Here is a 27,345-nt window from a genome sequence, read left to right as displayed (position 1 = left end):
TTGATGTGCACTGCATTCCCAAATATCATTGCTCTTTTTATGCTGACAAGTTTTGAAAGAAAAATGTTGAATTTTCAGGTACTGTTCTTTAAGGAAAGAGAAAGACCTGCACTTCACTGGTGATAAATTAATTGCAGTTTATATATATAACCTATATCTGATTCCATCTATCATACTGACCAATTGCACGACCTTTTTTTTACATATGAAAAGCCTTGTGTGGCCAAAAACCACAGAGCCATTCACACATCATATGACTGCCAGGAGCAAAACAGTTATGGATTAAAAGCCTTGACTAGACCATCCCTATTTAATTCACAGGCAAATTAACAGTACTTTTGAGTGACTGCCAACACAGAGCACAATAATTGTTCCATGAGCTCTTGTACATGTGTGGAAATCTGAACTTCTGTAAAGCCAGAAAGGTGTTCTGAGCATTCAGCTAAGAGCTGAATTAATTGCCAATTCTGGCAATTAAATTGGTTATATGCCAAAAAACCAACCAACCAACCAACAAAAACCACCTGAAACTGAAACTAAACTGATTGTACTTGCTAATATAAAGCAGCAGTATGTTCCATATCAGTGATAACATGTTACAAATATCTCTCTTCCAGACAGTCAATAATGGAAGAAGCAGCAGGTCAATGGGAGAAAATCTATAAAAAGATGTTCCTCTTTGGTAATCATGAGTGTCTAGAGGTGAAATTAGAGTTGGGAATCTAAAACTATATTGCTCCACCATCCTAAGAAAATAAAAGGGAATAAACACATACAAAAGGCATGAGCAAATCTCTTTGGAAACTGGGAATTTGAGTCATTGCTGACAGGCACAGGTCACCATGAAGGAGCACAAGGACTGCTGGAAGGAGCGTTAGGTAAAACACCACCACCACCAAACATACACATCTGACAACAACAGAGAAGAGTTTAATGCATAAGACCTCCCCCCCCCCCCCACCCCCCACCCCCCCCCCACCCCCCCCGGTAGGGAGCAAGTAAAGTTCAGATGGTTTTCGTCTATTGTTACTGTAACATACATTTATTTATAACAATATACACAACATGAAGAAGGGTGACCAGGATGAGGGAGGTGATTCTGCCCCTCTATTCTGCTCTTGTGAGACCCCACCTGGAGTGCTGCATCCAGTTCAGGAGTCCCCAGCACAAGAAGGGCATTGAGCTGTTGGAGTAGGTACAGAAGAAAGCCATGAAGATGATTAGAGCACCTCCCCTACAATGACAGGCTGAGGGAGATGGGGCTTTTCAGCCTGGAGAAGAGAAGGCTAAGAGGAGACCTTATAGTGGCCTTCCAGTACCTGAAGGGAACCTACAGAAAACCCGGAGGGGGACTTTTTATAAGCACATGCAGCAGCGGGACAAGGGGAAATGGTTTTAAACTGGAAGGGGGTAAATTTAGACTAGATATTAGGAACAAATTCTATACTGTGAGCGTAGTGAGATGCTGAACCAGGTTGCCCAGTGAGGTTGTGAATGCCCCCTCCCTGGACGCATTCAAGGCCAGGCTGGATGGGGCTTTGAGCAACCTGGTCTAGTGGGAGGTGTCCCTCCCGATAGCAGGGGGGTTGGAACTCAATGATCTTAAAGGCCGCTTCCAACCCAAACCATTCTATGATTCTATAATATGTAAAATGATAACAATCAGATATCTTGAAATTAATAAATTCACAACTTATTTTAATGACTTTTGACTTAATAAGTAGCATTTGATGTTGTCAGAAACAATTTCCCTAATAATTAATATTCTCTAAGACTTGATGTCTGCAGATTTAACCCCACACCAATAAATCCTCCACTGGGTATTTACTAATATTTGGAGATCTTTTAATTATCAGTATTTTGCAGTTTCTATTGAGACTCTTAAGACACAATTATACAGTGTCTAGACTATTTCTATTCCCACAATAGTAATCTTATTTTTTCATGTAATCCTACCTATATGTTTATACCATATGCCTTAATTACCATGAGTACCTGAAATATAAATTTCAAGCAATATTTGCAAGATAGTAAACAACATTCTTCTATAAAGAATGACTCTGACTCCAAGTGTTTTGAGAGAAAGTAAATCAAAAGCAGTAAAAAGCTTTTAAAGCAATATCAAAGGTCCATCTAGTAAAGTATCCGATTTACAACTGCAATTGATACCAGATGCTTATGGTAGAACAAACAGCAGGACAAACATAAGGTCATGTTTCTACAGAAAGATTTCTCAGGCTCAAGTAGTATGTGGTTCAGGGACTTTCAGAGCCAGAGATGGTCTTTTTGTACTTAATGACTCTCAAATTTTCTTCCTCCAAGTTTGTCCAGTTACTTTTTGAACCCATGTATACTTTTAATCTACTTCAGATTTCTCATATACACTGGCAGTAATACTCTCTGGTAAAAAGTTTCATACTCTAAATTAGCACTGGAAATCATCATCTCCTACTGTTACAGGAAAAAAAAATACAGAAAAAAAACTGTAACTTTGATTTGGCACATCTACTTATTTTAATGGGAGGCACTGTAATTCCTCACATGAAAATTATCCCATTCATTCCTGAATTCATGCTGTCCTCTGAGCATTTTTCAGTTAATCTATATTCTTTTGGAAATAGCGAAACTAGGACTGCACAGTTTTTAACGTGGGCTCATCTTCAACACCTTAGTAAACTCAATATCATCTGCACTTTCTATCACCAGTATTCTTTCTTTCTTTTTTTTTTTTCCAGATAACTTAAATATAGCTGGCACAACTATCAGTTTCCAAATATTATCTCTCTTCTAAATCTCCTGTTCACTTGTCTGGAAAGTTTTTGACTTGGTATCATCAGGATTTTTTATAGGCTCTTCTACAATGAAAAAAAATATAGCATAGTATACTGTACAAAAATGTCCCGAGAAGGCAGAACATTCTTACACCATGTCTTATACTTGCATACATGAACCACACTCTTTTTCTATCTTACTGCAGTGCTTTGAAAAGTAGTAGCTACAAAAAAAGGCTGTTACATACAGTTCAATACAGTATTTCAGCTATGCAATGATCGAATAATAGGGCACATTTGAAACAAAATACTAATTAGGTTGGCAAGAACAGCAGGAAATTAGTGACAAGTACTGATGCCTGAGAGCTAGCAACCATTCAATAAAACAATCAAAATAAGATAGGTTTATACTGGCAAAAATACCTGTACAGATGAAACAGAAAAATGGGAAAAAAAAGTCCTATAGCAAGTTCTACTCTCAGGAAACTCCCAGAAAATGGCAAAACAGCACCTGTTTCTTCCAATCTAAAAGACACTGAAAAATCAATAGCTCAGCCATCACTCTTCAATCAAAATGAGAAAATTGTGCTTGCTGTAGTGCCACCATGTCACTGCTCAGTTTCTCCAAGAGAAGCGAGCCCATGTCTATGCATTTATCTAGCATATGACACTTAGGTCTGAACTTGCATGGACTGCTCAGAATCCTCAACCCTTAAGACTACGCCACGAAACTGCTTAATGTAGCTGAAATGTGGCTGAAAGTTGCACTGTGACCATATAAAATCATAGAATCACAAAGGTTGGAAAAGACCCACATGATCATCCAGTCCAACCATTCACCCATCACCAATGGTTCTCACTAAACCATGTCCCTAAACACAATGTCCAAACGTTCCTTGTCCATACACAGCAACAGCAGGGCAAATAATGGTTCAAGAAGTTTATGATTCTGTCTCACACTATTTTTCCATCAATCTCAGCATTCACGGGGCTATTTTTGTAATGCTGCTTATTCCTACTTTATTCCATAGATATTCAGACCAAAATTATAATGAACTTCTGTTCTCTTCCTCAGAGTATTTAAAGAATGGAATGGACATATTGCCTTAATGTTTTATACTACTGAAATATTTTAAATCAAGATGTATTTTGAGGTCCTAAGACCAAAAAGGTCTAAAATCCAACATTTTGGATTCAAATATTTTGTTAAAAATTAGTCTTGTATGTTCATTTTTTCTAAAGGAACATTAATTTTATTTCCGTTGATAGAGACAGACAAAAAATAATTACATTTTGCTGTGTTCCTGAAAGAAAAGTCTGAAAGGCAAACATCAAGCAAGTGGCACACTTTGTAATTTCTCATAATTCTCTATTCCCATTGCCTGTGTAATTATAAGTTTACATATATGTTTTAACATATATTTTTATATATGTATATGATTATGTATTATAAATATAATTATAATTATATATAAATATATCAAAATATCAACCAAATTTATAAGTTGTCTCTTCTAAACCTAAAAGATCTGTCAGAAATGAAAAGAGATCAGAGAAAAGAGCATCAGCTGTTAATTACTGAAAATCCTATTAAAAATATACTTTTATACAAATATACATTTCCCTCTTTAAACTTGAATAGCTCTAAATCAGTTCCTGTACAATAACAGTAACAATTTACAGCCATAAACAAAGCTTGAGTTAGAGATGTTGCAGGCATTACATTTGTCACGTTTATTTAGTACCCCATTCCTAGGAGCTTGTCAGTCTGCTTCCACTTAAAAGTCACACTCTGACAATTCAAAAATGCATTTCTCAGATGAATGAGAATCATTTCAAAGATTTTGTGAGAATGTGTAGGGTTTGCTTGCCTTGGAAAATCTGTCCCAAGCTGGTGGTCAGGCCACATCCCCATAACATGAGGTTCTTCCCTCCCTGGGCTCTCACATGCACGGACACAGTCTGGAGAGACAGCCTGGGTTGAAAACGTATCTCCAGCCATGTCTGAAAGGGAGCACGACCACAGCCAGCCAGGCTAAGCGTTTTAACGTCCCAACTTTCTTTGTATGTGTCACCACATCTACCTTAGCTAATGCAGTTTTTATTTTGCAACTGTTTCACTTTGTTAACTAAGATTATTCCAGAAAATGCATTAGCAGCACCAGTTAACACAAATATTTTGAGGCCTTCCATCAGGGAACACAATAAAAGTAATCAGTACTCAAATAGCACTTTGCATTTTCAAAGGACAGTAAAGCCATTAAGCATTATTAAATGTATTTTATAGACAGAACACAAAGAGGTTAAGTGCCTCATCCAGGAGGCGGCAGGATTAGGACGGAGGTGTAGCAGGCTCTTAGCGCACACTAATCTTTTCAGCCACAAAATCTTTGTGATGGAGAAGCCTCCTTAAATGCAAGTGCAAGATCTCTTTCTTGCACATCAGCAAAAAGGAGAAAATCCTTTTGATTTTCCTCAACTTCCTGAACTTTCCTCAAAGAGGTACAGGAAATAAAGTGCTACCAAATTAGAGTTGAGGGAAAACTGTTTAGGTTGTGAGTAGAAAACCTGCCTGCAGTGCATTAGAAAGGCATGAAAACTTTCTTGGTTTTAACATGCTCTATAGTCTAGGAAAGGTAACTGCCTGTATTTGAACTTCGTGTACTTAAGCATCCTTCTCCATTTATACAATCCATTTAAAAGTTCTTAATAATAATAAAAACAGTAATAGCAGTACAATATTATTATTAGTGAAGGCTGCCTGCCAGTTTACAAGCAAAAGTTTATCATGCTGTCTTTATAAGCAAGGAGAGATATGTGCATATATTTTCTATACCGAAACCAGCACTTCAAAAGAGCAACAAAAATGTTCATTACTGCACAACACTTTCCTACAGCACTACAAAATTCATTCTTTAAAGCACGTTAACTATCATTCATGTCTGGACTGTAACCTGAATGTCTAAGACTCAGGCTACACTTTAACAGTAAGATGAGTTCCTTTGTCTCCGAGAGCTGTGCTTTCTCCCAGGGAGTCCAGGCTTACAAATTAAAAAGTAGAGGATGTTGTCTGCATACTGAAAGCGGGAGAATGAAACCTGGTCCCAGTGATATTAAGTGCAAGGATAGACCATAAACTACATGGGAAGGCTTACATCATGTCCTCTGAATCTTTCCCTACAAAAGTAAGAGGATGCTACCCAAAATTTTTCAGTTGCTGACCAAATTATGCAGAATTAAATAATATATATATTTTTCCTCTGCAACAGTTAATTCCTTTATTCTAAATTTATATAAATACTCAGACCAATTGCTAATAGCTTTGATGACTTTGTGTCTTTTTTTTTTTTTAAATAATGCTTTTTGAGAGGTCACTACTATGCAAAATGTTTTCCATCAAAAGCAGATCCAGCTAAAATAATACTCAAGGCTGTCTACGCATTCCGGCCTGAGTTTTATGAACACAAAAGACACACTCATAAATACAAGCTGTCCTCTCCACCTCAATCTGCTCCCCATCTCTCTCCACTAGGCTGCCGCTCTCCTGGTTTATGCTATTGGTTTAACTGTTCTTATCCAATGGATGAAATAACCTAGCAAGGAGAAGCAGTGAAAGGCAAGCAACAGGCAGCCAAGGAACACCACCAGCTACCTTGGATGAACCCTTGGTGTAAACCTGCTCCAAGATTTGAGGTCACGTCCAGGATGACTCAGTTTTTTTTTTTGCACGCCCAGCTGCATCCAGAAGACCTCCTTACTAAAGTACATCTGTGGTCCAACCACAATCAATTGTAAATAAGAAGTGGTTTTGTGACTATAATGAACAATCATTTGAACAAAAGCTCTCCTTAAGCAATTACTCATCAAGTTTTTAAGAAAACATAATCACTGGAGGGGGACCAAATGAAGCAGACGAGTATACTCTTTCACAGCACTCTGAATGACCTTAGCGTGCTTCAATACACAGTTATCAGAGGAGGTGTTTAAAAACAAAGATCAGAGGGTAAGACTTCCTAGTTTGCTAATGGTATTTGCTGTGGCCCTGGCTCATGAAAAAGTTTGTGAAAACTTTCAGGACAGACAAAGGCAGTGCAGGTATGCTACAGGTGCTGGTGGCTGATGGGTGTCAGGGTAGGAGTGCCAAGTGAATGAGACTTGGTTAAAGTGAGTCTAGAGACTCAGTTTAAATATAGGCAGCTTCCTTTAAATCCTCTGCACCTCAGTTTCTCCACAAATGCTAGGGTATAAAAATATGTCCTTTGTTCTGTTTTTGATTCTTTCTGTTCCACTGATTAGAAGAGCCACATGAAGGACCTGAAGGCTGTTATTACCCTTCCAAGAGCATTTTGGATAGAGGTAAAATTATCCTTTCAAGGTAACACAGTGACCACCATCAACTATTCTTCTGTACTAGCATTATTTATTTTTGAAGCAACTAGGAGCTGAAAGTAATGACTGTTAGCTTTGTTGATTGTTTGTTTCTGAATACGCCTAGAATCTTGTTTCTATCTTTTAAACTATATTCAATGTACTTTAACTCTTTGTGAATTAAATTTTTCACTATTTCAATTTCTATCTCTATCCATAGCTGGAAGTCTGATAAATACCATTTGTACATTTAACATCTATTTCGACTACAATTTTCCGGTGATTAAAATGGGAGGGCTCCCCTCCCCTCTCCTTCATTCATTAAAAAAAAAAAAACCACCAAGTTTTCTGCTCCACAGTCTATTTCATCCCAGAATCTACTTACAGTACTACTGAACCGATTACATTCATTTCAGAAGCATCTGGAACTAGCAGAAAAGTGGATTCTTTGGCAACTCAAGGAAAAGAAGGAAAAACTGTCAAGCCTATACAGAACTTGAAGATTAGAACTGCTTCAAGACTACAAATAGAAACTGCTCAGAACATAATGTGCTGTACCCAAGAAATGAAGCATAACCTCAGAGTTCATGGTCTGGTCATTCTTTATAGTCATTATGAAATAAGACTAGCTCAACTGAGGCACCTGCATCCATTTTATTTCTTCAGATTGTCCAGTTTTGGAGAAGTCGTATTTTTTGCCTATTGCACTTGTATGTGAGTAACAGAAACAACATATGTATACGTCTTGCTTTGTGTTCCTTATGTTGTTATACCTATACCAAAACAGAAACATAAGCATGCATAAATAGGGTTCAAATGTTTTTCCTTCCTATATGTTTTTGTCCCTCCATGAATGGTTTTGAACAGAACCCAATCTCTAAAAAATTATCCAAGAAATTGTAATGACACATCAAAGAGAAGAAAGACAGCAAAATTAATTGCAGCAATTTCCTTTAACCACTACAACAACAAAAGCATTTTAGCAGCTGTGTGGGAGTGTCACCATGTGACAGAGCAAAGGAATACATTACAAGGAAATCAAGACACTGGAATGCAGCTGGCCATTTATATTCATCTTCTTGTCCAGGGAAACCTAATAAGTTAACAAGCAGCTTGTTCTCAGAAAACACATCATTCACTTAAAGCTCCTTTTTTGCACACTCTTCTTCAACAGCTAACAAATCCAAGGAATCTTTCAGTGCCTGCTAAGCCTCAGACAACCAAAAGAAACTTGTTGAACAGACCAGTCTGCTATCTGAACACAAAACATGTGCATTGCTCTCAGAGAACAATCACCCCGTCCTGGAGTTCCTATACTACTGCTGAGACATTGCACTGAAATTGGACCTGGTTAGAAGCAATCAGACTGAATATTTATACTGGTAAGCAACAGGTAGACAAGCCAAAAAGACTCTGGAGAACTTGTCAAAGTTCACTGAATAAAAATAAACAAATAAATACAGCTTGAATTCTAACAGGAAATATGTGTCTCTCACAGCTATATTAGTTTTCATCACTCCATCTACTCCTCCTCAACACTGTGAAAGTTACCTTAACTTCACTGAAAACTAGGACCTTTTTTCCATGTTCTCTTGTTCTCGTTTTAAGTCAACAACAAAAATATTCAAAATTTTAATTAAATGTATTCCTTTTACCTGAAATCCTTCATTTTACCTGAAACAGTTCTTATTTAGCAAAAAGATTTTTTAAATGCCCTTTTGCTTTGAGTGGAAATGGTTCTTTTTTATTGTTTGGAACTGTCAGGAAACAAAGATATTAATTATTCACACGACTCTGATGGAGACATCTGGAAAAGTTTTGGAAGTGTTCAAGATCATCCAAACTAACTGGACCTATAAACCCTATTTGTCATCCTTTGTCAGGACTGGAAAGTTGCATGGAATTCCATTACTTAAAAATATCACAGTAATATCTTCTAATAACTACAATAGCAGAAATTAAAGATTAGAAGAAAAATGTGCAACTTAAGATTCAGCAAGTTTCCTCTGAAATTATAATTTTATGTTTTTTCCAGATATTAAAAAAATGGTACTTTTTATCTATATCTTATTTACAGAGAAATATCCCCTGATATGAAACGGGAATTTGACAGATGAGAATAAAACCTTTAGGTAGGCTCAAGAAATGGAGCCACACTTTGGACATAGTCTTGGAAATAGTTTTATGACAAGTGTTACCATATGAAACCCTGAAGTCACACACTGAGTGCAGCATGAGATCGTGTCCTCAGAGGTAGAAAAAACTATAATTGGTGTAGGAGCCATGAAGCAGCAAATATAATCTGATTGTCACCTACATGATGTTGCAAACATTTGTACTTAAATGTACTTCTATCCCTATATACATACATCAATTATTCTTAATCTGAAGTTAAGGGACATAGTGTCACACAAGTAATGAAGTAGAAATCTCATCAGAATTATACTGAAATATTTAGGAAAGCATGATAATTTTGACATCCCAGTACCGAGTGATTTCAGAGTTGTCAGACTTACTGACAAGCTAATACCACTGTCTCCCATCTACTTAGCATCAACATTTAAAAGATACTCCACAACATTACTCGTAAATGAAATATCTCCTAGGAAAGCTGGTAAAAATTACTCACTGTCAGCTGAAGAAAAGCAGATCTCAGTTCATCAGACAGCAACAATGGAGTTTTACCAAAATCTCTCCAAAGGCCTACCACTGGTAAACAAGGTACAAAAGCTTCATCTGGAGTTTTAAAAAACAAGAGCACTTTGAACTGCTGGAGGGAGATAGTAAGGGAAATGTACTTATGTTCCCTGGCAATGTCTCATTCTCATGTCAGGATCTTTCTCAAACACTTGAGTACAAGTGGTCCGTTCAAAATCAACAAAAAAAAAATGTATAGAGGGGAAACAAACCTGAGAAACGTAGCAGATTTCAAACAAGTTACGTATTTTAATATAATACAGTATCATCTGCAATTCATTCTTTTTTCTTAGAGGTACTTAACGATATCAAAGATCAATTCTCAAGATAGCCTTGCATAATACTTGGATAAAGCAGAAAGTAAAACTCCTGTGAGATGTGAGAGACAGTATGGCAAAAAGAGGCATACTGATGAGGCACAAAGCAGGAAAACATGGAGCATTATACTAAGAACATAGCAGATTTAATTCCTATTTATACCTGTAGGCTAATAATCTCCTGTTTTTTGTTTCACAGTAGGGAAATTTAGCATGCTCCATAGCATTCCTATGCAGCAGACAAAGTCCTCTAACTGCAGTTCAGACATCAATAGACTGTGGCACATTACAAGGGAGTTGCATACAACTGTTATACACAGAGAAGCTTTGGCTAGGCCAGAAGCAATAGTAGAGATCCCAGCAGTAAGACAACATTCTTTCCAAAATGCCCAGAGTAAAATAACAAAACTCTGCATGTGTGCTTGGAGAAAAAAAAGAATAAATCTGCATTTGGTATTCCTATCAGGCAATATTTCTATGCTTTTGTGTTTATATGAATACCAAGGGGGTGTAAAAACAGAGCCAAAAGAGGCATCCATAATTATGTAAGATTTTCACTGGCACCTCTTTTATATCAGCTGAGAATCTGCTCAGCTGATATAATACAGCTTTTATATGTGCAGTATGTTACCCAATTAATACCAGTGGTTTATTACACTATCATTTATTGAAACATAAGAATCTTCCTTTTCTGCTTACAGGATTCTGGCCAGCAGAAGGCTAAAACTTATTTTCCCTTTCCAAAAAGTTTTCTACATGCCTTTGTCACTTCAGGTCACTATTTACTACCCATACAGTCCAAGCTCAGCCCAAAGAACTTCCATAAGGTTTTTTCTGCCTTCCTGGAATACAAGGACAGAGGAACAACAGCTCAAAAATATGCATGAGAATAGATGACCACAGAGTAACCCAACAGAAAGCAAAGGCAGAGGCTTCCTCTACTGTCAGAATAGTGAAGTTAAATGAGTTGTCAGTCTCTTGGCTACCTGGGGAGTCTCCTGTATCCCAGGGTTGGAAGTAACACTAAAAACTCTGATCCTCTATGAACTAGAGTACAACCTGATAAATCAGTTTGTGTTCTTCTTTATCCTTTCAAATCAAGGACAAATGGGAAATTACCATTGTTCCTCCTCGTTTTGATTTTCCACCCCCTTACAGTTCTGACATACTAATTCAGATCATTTAGATTGAGCAGAAATAAAGTAGAAATTATATATCTACTTGATCGTGCGGTGTAAAGACTACAAATAGTGTCAGTAACTACATTTTTGTCATTTGTATGGGCAAGACTGGAAAAGATCTCTCTATTAAAGTTGAAATAGACATTAAATAAGAAAATGATTTAAGTTTGAACGATAATTCACCAATGACACTACGGATAATGTGAGAACTTCCCTTTCTACTGTCCTTATCTCAATACTTATAATTGATAAGATACTGATAAGATTTAATATCTTCAGAAAGTTCTAGTTAGCCTAGGATGCCACATTCCATAGTTCATGAGTCAAGTAAACTAAGATATCTTTAATACTAATTTTTTTAATTACCTCAAATGCTTCAGAATATAATTTAGTGGGGAACACATCAGTTTGTCTAGAGTCAAATGAGATTTTGAATTGCAATCCTCTTTATATCACCCTTATTTCTGCACCTAATAACATCATAGTGGATTAACTACAATAAATGCAAACTAAAAATCCCAAGATAAAAAAAAATAAAAAAATACACCACTGAAATCTCTCAATTTCCATTCTCTTTTTCAGAGATTACCTTGCTCATAAGGAATACTAGGTAAGCAAAAGAATTGCAGAGTATCACTAATATACCCAGCAGTGCTGAAGTGGGGAAAGGGAACAGGACAATAAGTCACATTCAAGATCTTCAGTCATCCCTCCTGGTTGTAAGACTCTTCAACAGGCTTACAAATCTAAAGGTCTAGAAGCCAGCTCTACTTGCAGTATTAAATAATTCTTCTCCATCTCCTTGCTGAGGACTGTGGTGGACAAGCTTATTAGAAGGAACAGCACTTTCCATAAGGAAGAAAGGAGACAACATTTTCCTACAGCCACTCAGACAAGAGGAAACTTCTAGAGATTTCTCATTCACCATTCCACTGTGGAATATGCTTTTATTAGCTTGAATTCTCAGCAGTTCAGAACTAACAGAGACAAAACAACACACTCTTTACACACATAGTTCATTTCCTGGGGAGATACTCAGAGAAAATAAATGAACTGTGTAACAGATGTGTCATATAATTCACCATTGTAATGATACAGACAGGGCAAGAGCCTATCCAGAAAAAGTCTACAATAAATCTTTCCTAATGATTTCTTAAAACACCTTATGTATCAAATATGAGTATTTAGTGAATGGCTCTCTTGAACAGAAAACTAATACAGATAATATACAAATAACTTCTCAGCTGGAATTACAGCTGATTAAATTCGGAGATGTAGTACTGGAGAGAAATTAAAAGAATTAGTTCTAAATATCAAGTAAAAAGAGCCAATTTATGTGAATTATGTGAACAGGGAACAATGGGTATGCGTGCATGTGCATACATATCGCATCAGTGCTTTCCAACAATTGCATATTCTTTTTGTAAATTATTTTAAGAAATAAATAAATCAGGAGGGATTATTACTTACTGTTTACTTAGAGTGGAAATTAATGAGCATTTCTTGGAAAGCACCAGGGTTTAGCACAGCTGAAACATCGAAGACAGATACAGATATGTTCATCCAAGAGTGCAAACTACTTATCAACTAAAGGAAAATACTAGAAAATGTTTTTATAAAAGGTTCACTACATTTAGAAATAAAATATTACAATTTAAGCCTTTCATGTTGTTAAGTTTTGGCTAAAAATATCAAAATTATTACTACAGATGCTTATGTTTGTCTCTTTCTTGCCAAAAATCAATAGAATTTCATCTTCTACTATTTATTATGAAATGAGCATACATGTTACTGAGGGTGCAATTAACTCCATTATACAAAGATTTTTTTTTGTTAAAAGAATGCAAGATCCTTCTTACCTGTTGGGTGATATTTTCTATCTATCACTATATGACAAAAAGGTAAATAAGATTACTTAAATGTATATTATACCTTGGAAATCAAATACAAAAGGGCTGAGCAGAGTCAGCCTTGCAATAGCATTTTGGATCCTGGTGTCCAAACCACTATGTAAAAAAAAAAAATATATATATATATATATATATATATATATATAATCTTAGGAAATGTATATGGATACAAACATATTTGCAGAAACAGAGATTTACAGGTTAAGTTCATATTCAGATTTAATTTTCTATTTAAACATATATAAATTTCAGAAATATTTAAATGAAAAAATATATATTTGAGCTCTAAATAAGGCTATTTAAAAATGAAAAATCACCAAGAATAGAAGACACTTATTGTGCTGAATTAATAAATGGGTGACTTTGGAAGCCTTTACTAATTGTTTTTCAAACTATTTGCTTCCAGAAACAAAGGGAAGTAAGACTTCTCTGGGAGAGCAAACATTATAGCATTTAAAATGACATACTGGTATTTATTTCTATTTTACTGATTTATTGCATAAATATCATGAAAAAAATGTTAACTAGCTTCCATTTTTCTAAACATCAGAAACACATACATCTGAAATGCATGTAGTCACCTCCATCTTAAATAAGAATAAATAAATTAGAAGAACCACAGCCATTTTTTCATCCTATGCAGACAGTTGTAACTAGAGCTGTGAAGAACAAGTAAAATACAGTTTGTGATTTTTAATCAATTTATAAATTTTTATCTGATTAAAGCTTTTGTAAATCTGAGATGCCTAGAAGGCTGTATAGCATGCTTCATTTAACAGTTTTTGACAGTCTCCTCTCTATGCAAAATCACCTCTGTGAATGAGAGGACAATATAGTGCTTCCTAGGAGTTACAGTTGAAGAATGAATAACTGGCATTTATCATGCTTTTGAAAAAAAATATCACCTCACACAAGAAGTAGAGATCTTACCTGTAGTCATAGAACTTTGCTAAAAAATGAATACAAGCAAATGCACTCATGTAACAGCATCAATTCATGATTTATTCTTTAGAATCTCATTCTTCTGGAGAAGAAATGTAATCTGGAAAGCTGCACAACCATCTATAGGACTGTATGATAAAATCTACTAAAAATTAAAAAATTATTAAGTGTTGTAAGCTATGCATTAGAAAACCCTCAAGGATATACTTCCAAGCTTATTCAAAGACTTCATTTATTTCTGATTAGGAGCATCACCTAATGAAATTTACTAATATTCCTACTACATAAACCAACAAGCAGGTTCACGTCAGAAGAAGAAAAAGTCTTCAGACATAGCAAGGGAAGCATTTAGATTAAGGTCCCTGTGCAACAAGGAAACTGGGGACTCAGTCACTACCTGGTCAAAGAAGACCAGGGATCTACCTCTAACCATGGAAAAGCAATACAGCATTTCTATCTATACGTATTTATCACTGTAACATGTTCCTTATAGTCATCCATATGGCAAGCTGAGGATGCTGATGGGCTTGAAGAACACTAGCTATGCCTCAGACAGAGGAAGGAAACAAATAATAATTTTTATTTTTCTATTTTTTATTTATTTATTTTGTGTACATAAAACTATTTCACCATAGGCTTTCACTTATCCTCATGTATTGGTGCCTGTGATCTAGTTAACTGCCTCAGTTCATCTTCCTCTAAATTTCTTGGGTATTTAGCTTACAGCAAAATATCCCTGCCAAAACTTCTCCTATAACAACATACAGTTCTCTTATCTCAAAAGCCTCTCACCAGTCACATGGAGAAGCCCTGGGCTGCACCTCAGAAGTGCCCAGGTCCAGGCTGGGCAGTGACTAGTAGTGCACACAGCATTCCACTCTAACCCGGAGGAGTAACATCAGAAAATTTTAAATATCATTTCAGAAATTCAGTCAAGATGTAATTTCATGTTAAAAATTTAGGGATTAAAAAATGTGATAGAAAAAACAGATACTTATTGTTATTAACAGCCAACTATTCATACTCCTAAAAGCCTTAACCTAAATATAGAAACCCTCATGATGAAAAGTCATGTTACTCAAACCCTGGCCATTTTTTCCTCTTGCTATTACTGTCTTCTATCTTATTATATCAGCTATTGAAAGCACTGTCTGTTTATATTTTTGATCCCACACATCCCTGCAGCCAAAGCCTAAGTACTTTCCTGAACATTTCTGATGAACTGTTCCTTCTCTGCTTTGTCTTTTCCCAGTCTGACACAAGCTCTCAATGCATGTAACTCCCCCCAGTTCTCCCTGTCTTTTAGTATCAGTGTCTTCTCCTTGGGCTTCTGACAACAAACCACTGCACCACACAGTCTCTACTTCAGATTTCTTTGCAAGAGGAAATATGCCCCCCTGCATTTCAAAAGCACTAACAGAAAAAGATTTATAAATAGCCACAGTAAAAGCTCAAGTGCCTCATGCAGCATCCAGAAGCTGGAGTAGGTGGGCAGAAAGGGAGCTTGTTTGTGTTTGTTGTTGTTGTTGTTGTTGTTTTTTTTTTTTTAACAAAGTATAGACATGAAAGCTTTCCATCTATTTCCTCAATCTGGGTGGAACCATTAGTCTTTCATTTTATATTCAGTAGTTTTAACTTACTCTGCTGCCTAAGACAATCGTAGTATTACATGATCTCTCTCAGTTTGACGCTTGCATTCAAACAATAACTGACTACTTTCTTCCATTATAAGGATTGATTCTTATCTCTTACATTCATGGCAGTTACTTGAAACTTCACAGAAATTAATTTAACAAGAAGCATGCATAAAGTAAGATCCAGGCACTGGCTATCATTTCTCTTTCATTTACAGATGTATTTGCCTCCTTTGTTTTCATGCTATAAAGTCAGGGGAGCAATCACACTATCACTTCAACAGATTAAAGTAGCTGATAAGCAGAAGGTTTTTTTCTGATAATGTTACAAATCTTGACAGTGAACCCACTAGTCAAAGGAGAATACACTATAAAGCAGATATGTGGGGAGGTTTATTTTAAAACAACGTTACAACAATATCATGCTGTTTCTTTTTTAAGCCAAGTGTAAATCACTACCAGGAGGGCCACTAAACTTATAAACTCTGAAAACCGCCCCACACCTAAAGACATCTAGAGTTATTAAGACACATCATTCCTGTTAAAGAGTGCTTTCTTTTCACTGTAAGCTCACTTTTTTTATTATTCCCCCTCCTCCCCCCCCCAAGGTTTGGTGTCACTGAAGTACAGTGTAAAATTGTGGCTATTGTTGGCCTCTTTACACACTGTTCCTAACTTAACAAACAGAACAGTTTAGAAGGTCAAATAAGAAAACAATATCTTAAGAAAATAGCAACTTCTGTGGCTTTGAAATGAAAAAAAAAAATCAGTGCCAAAATGTTTATCTCCTCGGTTCATGAAGCCATAAAATAAGTACAGCACCGTGAATCATCTCAAAACTTCAAAGCTTGTATGCCCAGTGTACCATTTTAGGCCTATTATGTTGTACAGCTACTGTACTTGTAGTAAATAGTTATACAAGACTGCAGCACCAGTGCCAAAGATTTCACCCTTACAGCAAAACCTCCTTAAAGCTATAGTCTTTACCATAAACTCACTATATGAGCTCACTGTCTCTTACCACCTCAAGAGCTACTCCACAAAAAAAGTGTTGAGCATTACACTGACAATACCAACTTCCTTTAGAGAATACAGAATGGCAGCTATAGATATCATGATACACACAGTAAGTGAATAATAAAACATAGCGAGTAAATTCTTTTTACACATCAGTATATCTATAGAGAAGGAAAGCAATAGTTTTGCTCATAGCATAGGAGACTGCAAGAAAAATTTGCTAAACTAAAAAAAAAAAAAAAACACCCTCCATCTATAAAATTGAAGGCAGTAGTATATCCCCAAGACATTATACAAGCCAAGAAGAAAATAGATAAACCATGTTTATAAGTAACACATGATTCAAAATGAGCAACATGGTTACTTATCTACTCTGATACCTGTTTACTTGTGATTTTTAGCAATTTATCCCAATTAATTGGTAACAGGCTCAATTTACATATGTATGAAAAGTCTAACCCTTTGCAATCTGTTTGCACCCGCCCTGTGTGCAGCTGCTCGTTATTCCATCTGGCTGGGTTAATCAGAAGGCACCACTACTGTCTTAAAGAGGCCATCTGGGAGGATTTAAGCCAAAACACCCATTAGGCCATGCAAAGAAAAGGTCCTGTGGGGCATTTGAATTTTCTGTGCGTGTCATAGGACACTGTACAAGTTTTTTGCACATGTCATCTGGCAAACCCATTTGTATCAGTGGCCAAGGTTTCAAAGGAAAATTAAAACAAGCTTTTATGCACTTAGCGTATTATGAAGTGCATTGTCACAGGAGAAATCTCTTATGACTTCAGTTAACAACTGTTTTATACTTAAATACTGAAGACTGTTCTGTAAGTTTATGTACAACAAGCTGCCAAAAGTTCTCTTTTCCACAGCAATTTGTTAACATCATCAAGATTGCAGAGTCAATTTAAGTAAATTTGTTAACACTAAGTCAAAAGTTTGAACTAATAGTGAACAAGATAGACACAGTAAAAAGTTGTATCAGTTGTCATCTTCCAAATCAGGACATGCCTGCAAAGATACTCTCTTTGTTTTGGAGACTATCCTCAGCATGGGTCCATAATAGATCTCTGTCTGTGCTGTACCAGGCAGCCCATTACAAATTCATTTTCATTATTACTTTTTTGTAGAATAGATGTACTTCTACTCATTCCATTTTATAAAGAGCTGTTTCTTCTTCTATGCCACCAGAAAGACTGGCTGACCAAAACAAGGACTTCACTAGTTGCCTTGTCACACTTGCTCTTAGAGACTGCGTGGCAATACGAACTCCAAACATGATCCCAAAAGCCTTTACACTTAGTTTTATGCTGCATCTTCACTGAGTTTCTGCGCTTTTAATATCAGTTTCTCAACAAATATGCTCTCAAATCTCAAACTCCTTTGCTCTTGCTTTTCCATCAACTAAGAGCCTGCATTCAAGTAAATGAACTTGTACAATGTTTACAAGGCTTGAGAGATGTATGTAGGAGATGATGTTTCCTGCAACCACTTTTTGCTACAGCTAAAAAGCTCATTCACTCTTCAGAAAAAAAAAAAAAAAAGAGAGACGCTTTTACCCTGGCTTCTGAAGCTTGAAACCTCAGAAAACTAGCTGAGAAAATAACTGAGCAGAATCCCACAATGCTGCTGTATAAAATACTTAACTGAAAAAATAGTTACTCAGTTTCTCTGTTTAAAGATAATGTATATGAAAATCCACTCTAAGCAGTATTATATAGTTTCTAGTAATAAGAATAATAATATTTTATAATAATAATATAATAATAAGTTTATAGTATTCAAAAGCAATGTGCTGCAGAGATAAAAATATAACTTACATTGGCACATTACAGCAAATGGAAACTTCAGCAAACAATCCAAGCAAGAGTCCTATCTTTGAAAGATAGTTGTTACTTCTGTGATCTATTATCTGCAACTAAGACTTTTTTTTTTTTAATAAGTTCTCCTATTTTATATAAAAATTCACCTATTAGGGGGCTTATTCATGTATATATACACAGTCTTAGTTCCTCTCTAGGAGCTATTCTGGCACTTAACAGGCAAATAAAATACTTTGGACGTACATAAATTGTTGATAAACTTATACATTCAGAAGTTTCCTTAGAAAACAAAGAATGTATTTGATAAAGTAAGCTGAGTTTTGATCTTTAGTGTATGTAATAATTTTGTAACAAGTAGTTTTATGAAGATCTCTGAACAAAAAAAGAGATCTAAGTTCCCTAACACTGTTGCTATAATTTGATTAATTACATTAACAAGCCAAATAAAATATCATAGAAGACAAATGTTTACAGTTGGAAAACAATGAATTTAGAATGTAGCATATTCATGTTCAGTGTAAATTCATAATTTGTAACAGAGTTAGATTAATTATATGTCTAAAATCAGGAGAAATGTCATTTGAATTTAGCTGGTTTTGTATTGCTTTAAGACTACGGACATATGTTTAGCTTTGAAAACTATTTTGTAAAGGCATGATCCAAAGCACACCAAATCAACAGGAGAACTTGTTCTTGAATTGAACAGGCTGTGAATCAGGTCTTAACCACTGCAGCTTTATTATAAAAAAAAAAAAATTAAATTCTCAAGTGATTTCTTATAATATATGATGAGAAATGGAACATTCTCACAGGTTCTCATTGATCATAGCTGGAGTCCACAGAGTGACATGTGAAAAGTGCTAAGAAGGGAACCCAGGAGGACTGGAAAAGACTCAGATTTTATGGGTTAGTGATTTGCCAGAAAGAGTCTTGCCAAGTTTAAATGGCAAAACCAGAAAAATGGCATAACTCAAGCAATGCTGTTGAGGTAATGTACTCTGTAATGGTGAGTGAGAGATGCGGAAGTGTTCCCTAATATTCCTTTATAAGACAGCTACAGTAAAAATTTAAGAGATCAGAATTCCAGCAAACTTTAAAGCATATATTACTGTGTATGCTATGTACGTATAGTAAAATTACAGTATATGAAATAAATTTTTAATAAGCATTAAAATGTTAATTTGTGAAATGAAACTTTGTAGACTGACATTTTAAAAGATGATGTACATTAATTACTAAACTGACATCTCATTTCACTGATACTAATTACTTAATCTGTATGATGGAATGGACAACATATATTCAACCAAAATGGTCTCCCAGTTCTAAAGTTTCCTTCTAGAACTGAGGGTTTAAAGCTAAGCAACCAAGCTGTAACAAAGTGATAAAGATAAAAACATTCAGTTCCAATGGAAAAAAAAAAAAAAGTATTCAGAAAAAAAAAATGCTTTTCTGTATGATTTTTCAGACAGAATAAACTATGGAAGATCCCTAACCTATGGATGAAAAGGTAAATTTAGAAATAAATAATACTAATATTAGTGGTCTTGTTGGAAATGCCAATTTAATGGCAGATATTTCAAAAAGCTGCGCAAGCTTAATTTCAAAATGGGCTTAGATAATGAGTATAATTAGATCAAACCGACTGGATTCCATTTTTATTATTCTACTTCAGCTTGAAGTTTTTATTTTTGTTTTTTAACTGGAAAATGCTTTCTATTCCCAAAACTGTATAATATTTAATAGTGCGGGGAAAGCAGAATTAATGTTGTACATATTGAAGGGGTTTTTTTGGATTCTTTTCACGTTGTGCTTTTTATAGTCCATTGGGGCTTTCTTTCCTTACCTGGAACTCTCTTTGCCCAGTTGATCATGTGCACTAATTCTCTGTCTGCAAGGTTGGTCAACAGGGTCATCATAGATGCTTCGTTGAATGGTCTATTGGGGTCATATTCAGAATAAACTATAGGTGGCTCAGCTTCCAGCAAGGCACTGACCATCTGTTCTGCTGTCAGAGACAGGGCCGGACTGTTCTTCTTGTTATGTTTAACCACCAGTGGACTTGTCCAAAGGGTTGGAGCTCGCAGCTCTGTAGAAGAAGCCTCCCCGTTCCTGGAATCCTGTTCCTCTCTTTGACGTTTCTGTTTCATCATTCGCCCGCCTCTGCGGTCTTTCCGGATTCCTAGAGACACACAAGAATATAATGAACTCCTTTCCCTGAACACAGGCATTACATAAATTTGGCCCCAGCCAATCAGGAGCTGCTGTTGATAGGCCAGTGGAGCATTAACTCCTGGTTTACTTTGTCGAGGCTTCGTCCTATATGTGGAATCTTACATGAGTAGTTGGAGAGGAAAAGTATTTTAAAAAGTATAGTATCAGAAATAGTGACAAAAGGCATTAACTGGAAATAAATACATATTTTTTACAGCACAAACCTTAATGTCATGTCTTAACCTTTAGTACGTAACTGTTCAACAATTGATCAATAGCAACTTCATGACCTGAGCAGGCTACATGTATCACAGAAATAGCTCTCCAAAAAAAGCTTTCCTCAAGTTTCCCAATCTAACTAAACACCAACCTACTACTGTAGAGCATGTGATCTTACTAGTTAGGCAAGAAACATCCAGAAAAGTTACTATCATAAGATGGCCTTATACAGCAATAAAGATTGTTGTACAACAAGATAAACAGAAAAAAAAAAAAAAAAAAAAAAAAAAGACAAGGGAAGATAATTTCCACCTCGAAACGGGGAGACCTATTGTCAAAAGTCAGTAACAACTGGAACAGAAATTATCTTTGTCATTACTGCACATTTCTGCAAAATGCTTAGTACTGAACGACCCTAAACCTTGGAAGTTATCAAGTCAGCCATACTAATTAGAACAACACGAAGCCCTTACAGTAGAGTAAAACCTCCTTTGTAGAAAGGTTACAAGCAAATTGTAATGATAAAGTCCACATGCACTCCAACCATAAAGGGAGAATAAATGCTGGCTCTGAGTGGAGGTGGGACAGGCATTCTGTGGCTGAGTTAAATACTTAAAATCAGTTAAAAACAATATGAGTATAAAATGAAGGCACACAAGGAACTGAGCTGTGAAGCAGAAACAGACAATGATGGGTCTACTTAGCCTGCAATCATACCAAGGATTTCATTGCTGTTGGGTGGACAGAGCCTACCAGACTATCTGTGTGTGTAGTCCATACAGGGACCACTCTGCTCCCCTCAGTTTGCAGCTTTTATTAGTCCTAGCAGAAGGTCAGTAGGAGACAAAATCATTCTTTAAAAGCATAGAAGCTAAAACACCCTTTCTTTCTCTCCTTCACTTTCTTGTAAAGAAAAGAGGTGAAGAAACCGGCCCACCAGATTAGACACCTGACACAGTATGTGCCCTTAGAAAAATCCAACTCACATTTCTGAAATTAAAAGAAAAATAAATAATCTACAGTATCAGCTTCTTCCATATGAAAATAAGAACTTCAGCTACTAAGCCTCTCAAGATGTCCTTCAAAATGGAAGGAGGGCTAGAAAGAGCCTTGGAGGTAGCAGTCGCCTTTCTTCAATTTCTAATTTACTAATGCTGGATGAGCACAAGGGTTATTCTGGAATTCCTGAACAATATGCAGCACTAGTCCCAGTTTTAAAATCACAAGAATAAGAAGGATGGGGCAAACTATTCAAGAAAGTGAGGAGGAGGAACAATTAAAAAAAAAGAAAAGAAAAGAAAAACGAATCTTCTGGCCCTTAAAATAAATAAATACAGAACTTTCTGGTGGGAGGGGGAGAGAAAAGAATCTTTGATCAGTTTTTTTCACATCACAAAAAAATATAATCTATTAGGCTTCCAATTTTTGTGTTTGTTTTTTTTTTCTTACATCCAGTATTTCTTCATATAATTTCTTCTTCAGATTAATGGCTTTTAGATCCTATCAGCAGGTGTCCTCTCCCAATGATAAAGAGAGCATCTATAGATCAGTATGCCTCTTTCTTTGAATACAGTGATACGTTCAATGAATTTGTACTTGAAGATTAATCTCTTTAAGTCTAATTCTTTCAAGATCTAGCAGGCCTCTTGATTCTAATCTATAAATCTTTCTGTATACAGCAAGTTCCATAAATCTTTCATCACCCTTACTACTTAACCTCTCTACATTTTCCCATTAGTTAAACTAGTTGCAAGCCAAAAGTCTGAAGTGCATTGCTGTTCCCATTTTTCATTCAGTAATACCTACTGCCACTGAATTATTTCTGTTTAGAAGATGAGGGGCAGATTCTTGATATTAAGAAAAAAATAAAAGACTTATTTTGGAACAGTGCCATCCTGGAGTTAGTCTCATTGATAGCTTGCTTCATCAAACTGTTCTGTCAGTATGCATGCTCTTCTGCAACAAATAGATTTGGTAGTATACTTTATTTCACTGTAATGTTATTGAATTAAAATTATCCTTTGAAACACAAACAAATAATCATGTAACAAAAACCACATGGTTCATGCACACTAAGCATTACTAAACATTTACGAACTTTCCCACATTCCAAATTCTACAGCTGCTCATGCAGCAATTTCCCTTTGAAGAGTTAAAAGTATTCTTGGAGACTCTAGTGTGCAACATACACAAAAATAGATGGCCTTAGAATGGACATAATTCAGAAACATTATCTTGGGGTTATAAAAGTGCTATAAAAACATCAGATAAGTTAGTTTAGAAAGTAAACTGAATGCTAGAAGTTACCAAGAGAGGAAGAGAGAACAAAGCATCTTCATAAATCAGATTATATTAACCCATGAGGCACACCACAATGAATTCTATATGCAGTTCTGTTCTTCCAAATTTAAAAATTATATAAAATATATAAAACAACTGAAAAAGATCTAATAAGTGAGAGACGTATACGATGATCTGAACAGTGAAATAAACTTGGTGTGAGAAAAAGCTAAATTGACTAGGTCTGCTTGTCTTACAAGTCAGGTACAAGATTACAGATCAGAAGTATCAAGATGAATAAATTATCAACACTCATTCTTCTTTAATTCAAGACAGTATCAAAGGAAAACACCCCACAGAAGGTTCAGGACAGTCAACAAGAGATTCTTTTTCACATCATGCTGAAACAAAGCTGAACTTGTGAATACATTTGACATTGGTATGTCTTTGAGAGGTACAGATCAAATTTGTGGGAGAGAAGGTCCCATCAAAGGTTAATATAAACAAATATAGCACCTTTGGCTTAATTGTCTGTGCCATAGAATCTCTCTGTAGGAGTATTTTTTGTTTGCTTGTTTGTTTTTCACATTAAACTTACTCCAGACCTGCCTTGTTACATAAAACAAGGATGTGATGAATATTTAACTTAATGAAGGACATTTACAAATGTAACCATGCTTAGATGCTAACAAATAAACCAGATTCTGAAGGACAGCAATAGTTTTATTTTTAATTCATCTGCACTGGCTTCTTGTCACCCTGAAAAGAGTGATGCACTGAGTGAAGCTGAACATAACATTCTGAATTTGGAAGAAATGCTCTGCCCAAATTTAGTTTTATGGTGTTTTGGGGAATTAAAAAGAAGAAGAAGAAGAAGAAGCCTACGTTTCACTTTTAGAGATCAGATTTGAAAAAAAAAATAAGGGAGAGTATGCATTCTCTCTGCATCACATCAGCAGCTTTTACGATCATAGACAGGAAGGCCGTTGAATCTGTATAAGCATCACACTATTTAGAGATTTATAGAAATTAATGTTAAATCCTTAGATGAGTACCTAACATAGGGATCCCGTTACTTATTTTCTTGGACCAAAAAGGAGTGCATATCTCTCTGAAAAATATAAGTGCTTCCAAATCTCCTCCAGTGAAATCAGATTTTATATCTGTTATAAAATGTAATAATAATGCACAGCCACTAATTCAAAATAAAAAGACAATTCTTTTCAGCCAGCTTAACTGTTGAAAGTGCCATGATTCCACATTCTTTTTTAAAAAATATGTGAATGCATTAATTTTAATTCCACAGTTCAGACAATAAAAGAATTGGCAGATTATGAGAAACAATATTCTACCAAAAATAGAAGTATGTGTATCTTTCAGAAGCTATCCAGTGACTTCCACCTCAGCATTAAAGTTTAAACAATGAATATTTTCAAAGAAAATTTTCCAAAGCTTCATCTCTAAATTCAGCCAGCCCGCTAAAATATGAAGATACGTAGCAAAATTGTAGAACAACTACATACTCTTGGAATTCAGTAGAACTTGATTAGCAGCAAAATTGCATAGGGATTGTGGAATCAAACTTTAACCAGGTGAAGCATTCTAGCAGTGTTTTCAAATAAGTGATAAAAGCAAAACAAACAAAAAAATTCCAGATCATGAAAAATATATATATCGTTAATTAGGAATGCATTGGGTTAATACTGAAACTCGGCCATCCAAAGACCAGTTTCTTTGTGCCTGAAGTTCCACATCTTTATATCTTCTGCAGTAAAATTTTCAAGAATATTCACAGAGGAAGAGAGCAAATAGAAGTAAATCTGTGTTGCTTTGTGACAACTCCAGAATTAGGCACTTTAGATTTGAAAATACATGCATAATCTCAAAACCTGTTAAATTAAAATATATTTGTGATAGTTTTACATAATATTATTTAATTTCATTATTAGGAATTTTGTGGAAAGATGTGTCAACTGAAGAACATTTATTATTTGTGATAAATGAGAAGGGATTTCATAAAGCCCAGTGAAGCTTTTTTTGACACAAAAACTGCAAAACAAGCACATTTGATAAAAATAACAAGATACTTTTGTGTCACAGAATCGTAGAATCATAGAATATATAGTTTCTGTATTTTCTAACATTTGAGAATTTCACTTTGCAATTTTAACTATCTATTAGTACATTTTATTAATGTACATCATGATTGTACGCATCATTCACAGAAAATTATTTTCTATTTCATTGCAGTTTTCACTGCATGACACACGTCACCTGGGGACACTATGTTCTAATTTGGAGCAGGATATAACTATTTTATTTTATAGAATAATTAAAGTGAGCAAAATGTAGTTACAGAAAAATTGAATCTAGCCAGTAACAACATATCCTGTCTTGTGATGTGATAACAGTGTTCCATCTGCAGCATTTTTCTCAGGCTATCCCATTCAGTAAAGCTCAGTTAGTCATGAGCTGTTTATCTGAGAAGAATGCACAACATGAAACTAAAATTTTTAAGTCACTGCCCTCCTTCTTCTGCATTATCACTGTCTAGTCTGGCCATAAAAATACATTCACTTCCAAAGAAATTTCTTTTCTTAACTCTCTCTCATAAATGTGCAAAAGTAAAACATATGCTGCTTAGTCAGAGGAGATAGCAGATTTTACTCGAGTTCCAGGTTCATACAGTGGGATGAGACAGTATTTTATCCTATAAACTACTATATGAAGTCTATTAGGTACAGGAGTTTCTATTTCCCCTTTCATAAAAGAAGAATTTTACTGACTAAAAACAGAGTAAAAAGATTTAAAATCATACCTCAAGCAAGCAAGAAAATTAAAAGTAACACTTAGACCACTATTGGTAATCCTTAGACATCTCAGGGTGGTATGCAGAAGGATCTTTGATACAATTTCAGTCTAAGACTTTAGACACAAAAAAGTTCCTGGTTGGAAGTATTTCCTTGCTCTGATTCATGCAGACAACTGCCATATTTGTAAATACAATCTTGGCTTCCACACTGTGATTCAGTGACAACAGAATTGCTTTTTAACAAAACAACAGAAAATATTTTTAATATGAGTAGTAGTTTTCTACTGCTGCAAGGAATATTTACGTTCCTTCCAATTGCATTTCAGATTCCCTAGTTTTGTAGGTTGCCAGATGCAATTGTTAAATTTAGAAGGAAAATCCAAGGAAATAACAGGTAGATGAACTGTTAAATACTGTGCCTCCTTTTGCCAAAAGAAGCATCAGAGAAGCAGCACATTTCTGAACTAAATATTAGTTATATACTATAAATCAAAGACAAAAGTAATCTCTATCACAATATCTGGCTTTTTTATCCCCTTACTGCTTTAGAAGCCCTGTAAATTATATGGAAAATGTTTATCTACAGCTAGCTCACTATCTTTCCATTACTTGAAGTAGTAATAGTGGCACCAGTAACTGTCCCAGCAGTGGGCATCAGAATGCAAGTACTGCTTAAATATTCATTCACACGTAACTTTGAGCTGTACCATTAATGGTAGGTATTCAGCACTCAGAATCTTCGCAATAGTCAGTGTTCTACAAATTAACTTCCACTTCATATTTCACAGACATTCAGTTTGCAATTCAAGCACTGAAAGGAATGGAAACACAGTAGATTTGGAAACTTGACAAGTCAAAATGTATAGGCAGGTTGAGTGCCAGAAGTGGAGAACCAGAGCTCTGTTTCTAGGCAACAAGGATATAAGCAATAACCTCTCATTCATATTAGTGCTGTTTCATGTCTGACTGGAGCTAACCACCAAAATAAATAACTTTTAACACAGGGAAGAATCTTCTATTTAAAAACTTTCTGCTCAGAAATGAGTTTTTAGCTTTAGAGGATTCCTCTTCATTTATGGCTTCCTGGTAAATGCAGGCTTTTCCTTTTGTTGCTTCCTTTCCATTTTATCAATACACCAGCTGTGGCTCCTAAGACGAAG

The 27,345-nt window shown here is 35.4% G+C and overlaps 1 protein-coding gene across 1 annotated transcript in view; it reads right to left on the bottom strand.

The window, feature by feature from the left end:
• ESR1 (estrogen receptor 1) overlaps positions 1-27,345 on the bottom strand; it is a 104,797-nt gene that overhangs the window by 26,210 nt on the left and 51,242 nt on the right. The window contains 1 exon segment of the mRNA NM_205183.2: positions 20,507-20,842. Coding sequence (NP_990514.1) covers positions 20,507-20,842 — 336 coding nt within the window.

This window comes from Gallus gallus, chromosome 3 (genome assembly GCF_016699485.2).
Source record: "Gallus gallus isolate bGalGal1 chromosome 3, bGalGal1.mat.broiler.GRCg7b, whole genome shotgun sequence".
Classification (NCBI taxonomy): Eukaryota; Metazoa; Chordata; class Aves; order Galliformes; family Phasianidae; genus Gallus; species Gallus gallus.
This window is presented reverse-complemented; position numbering and strand designations above follow the sequence as displayed.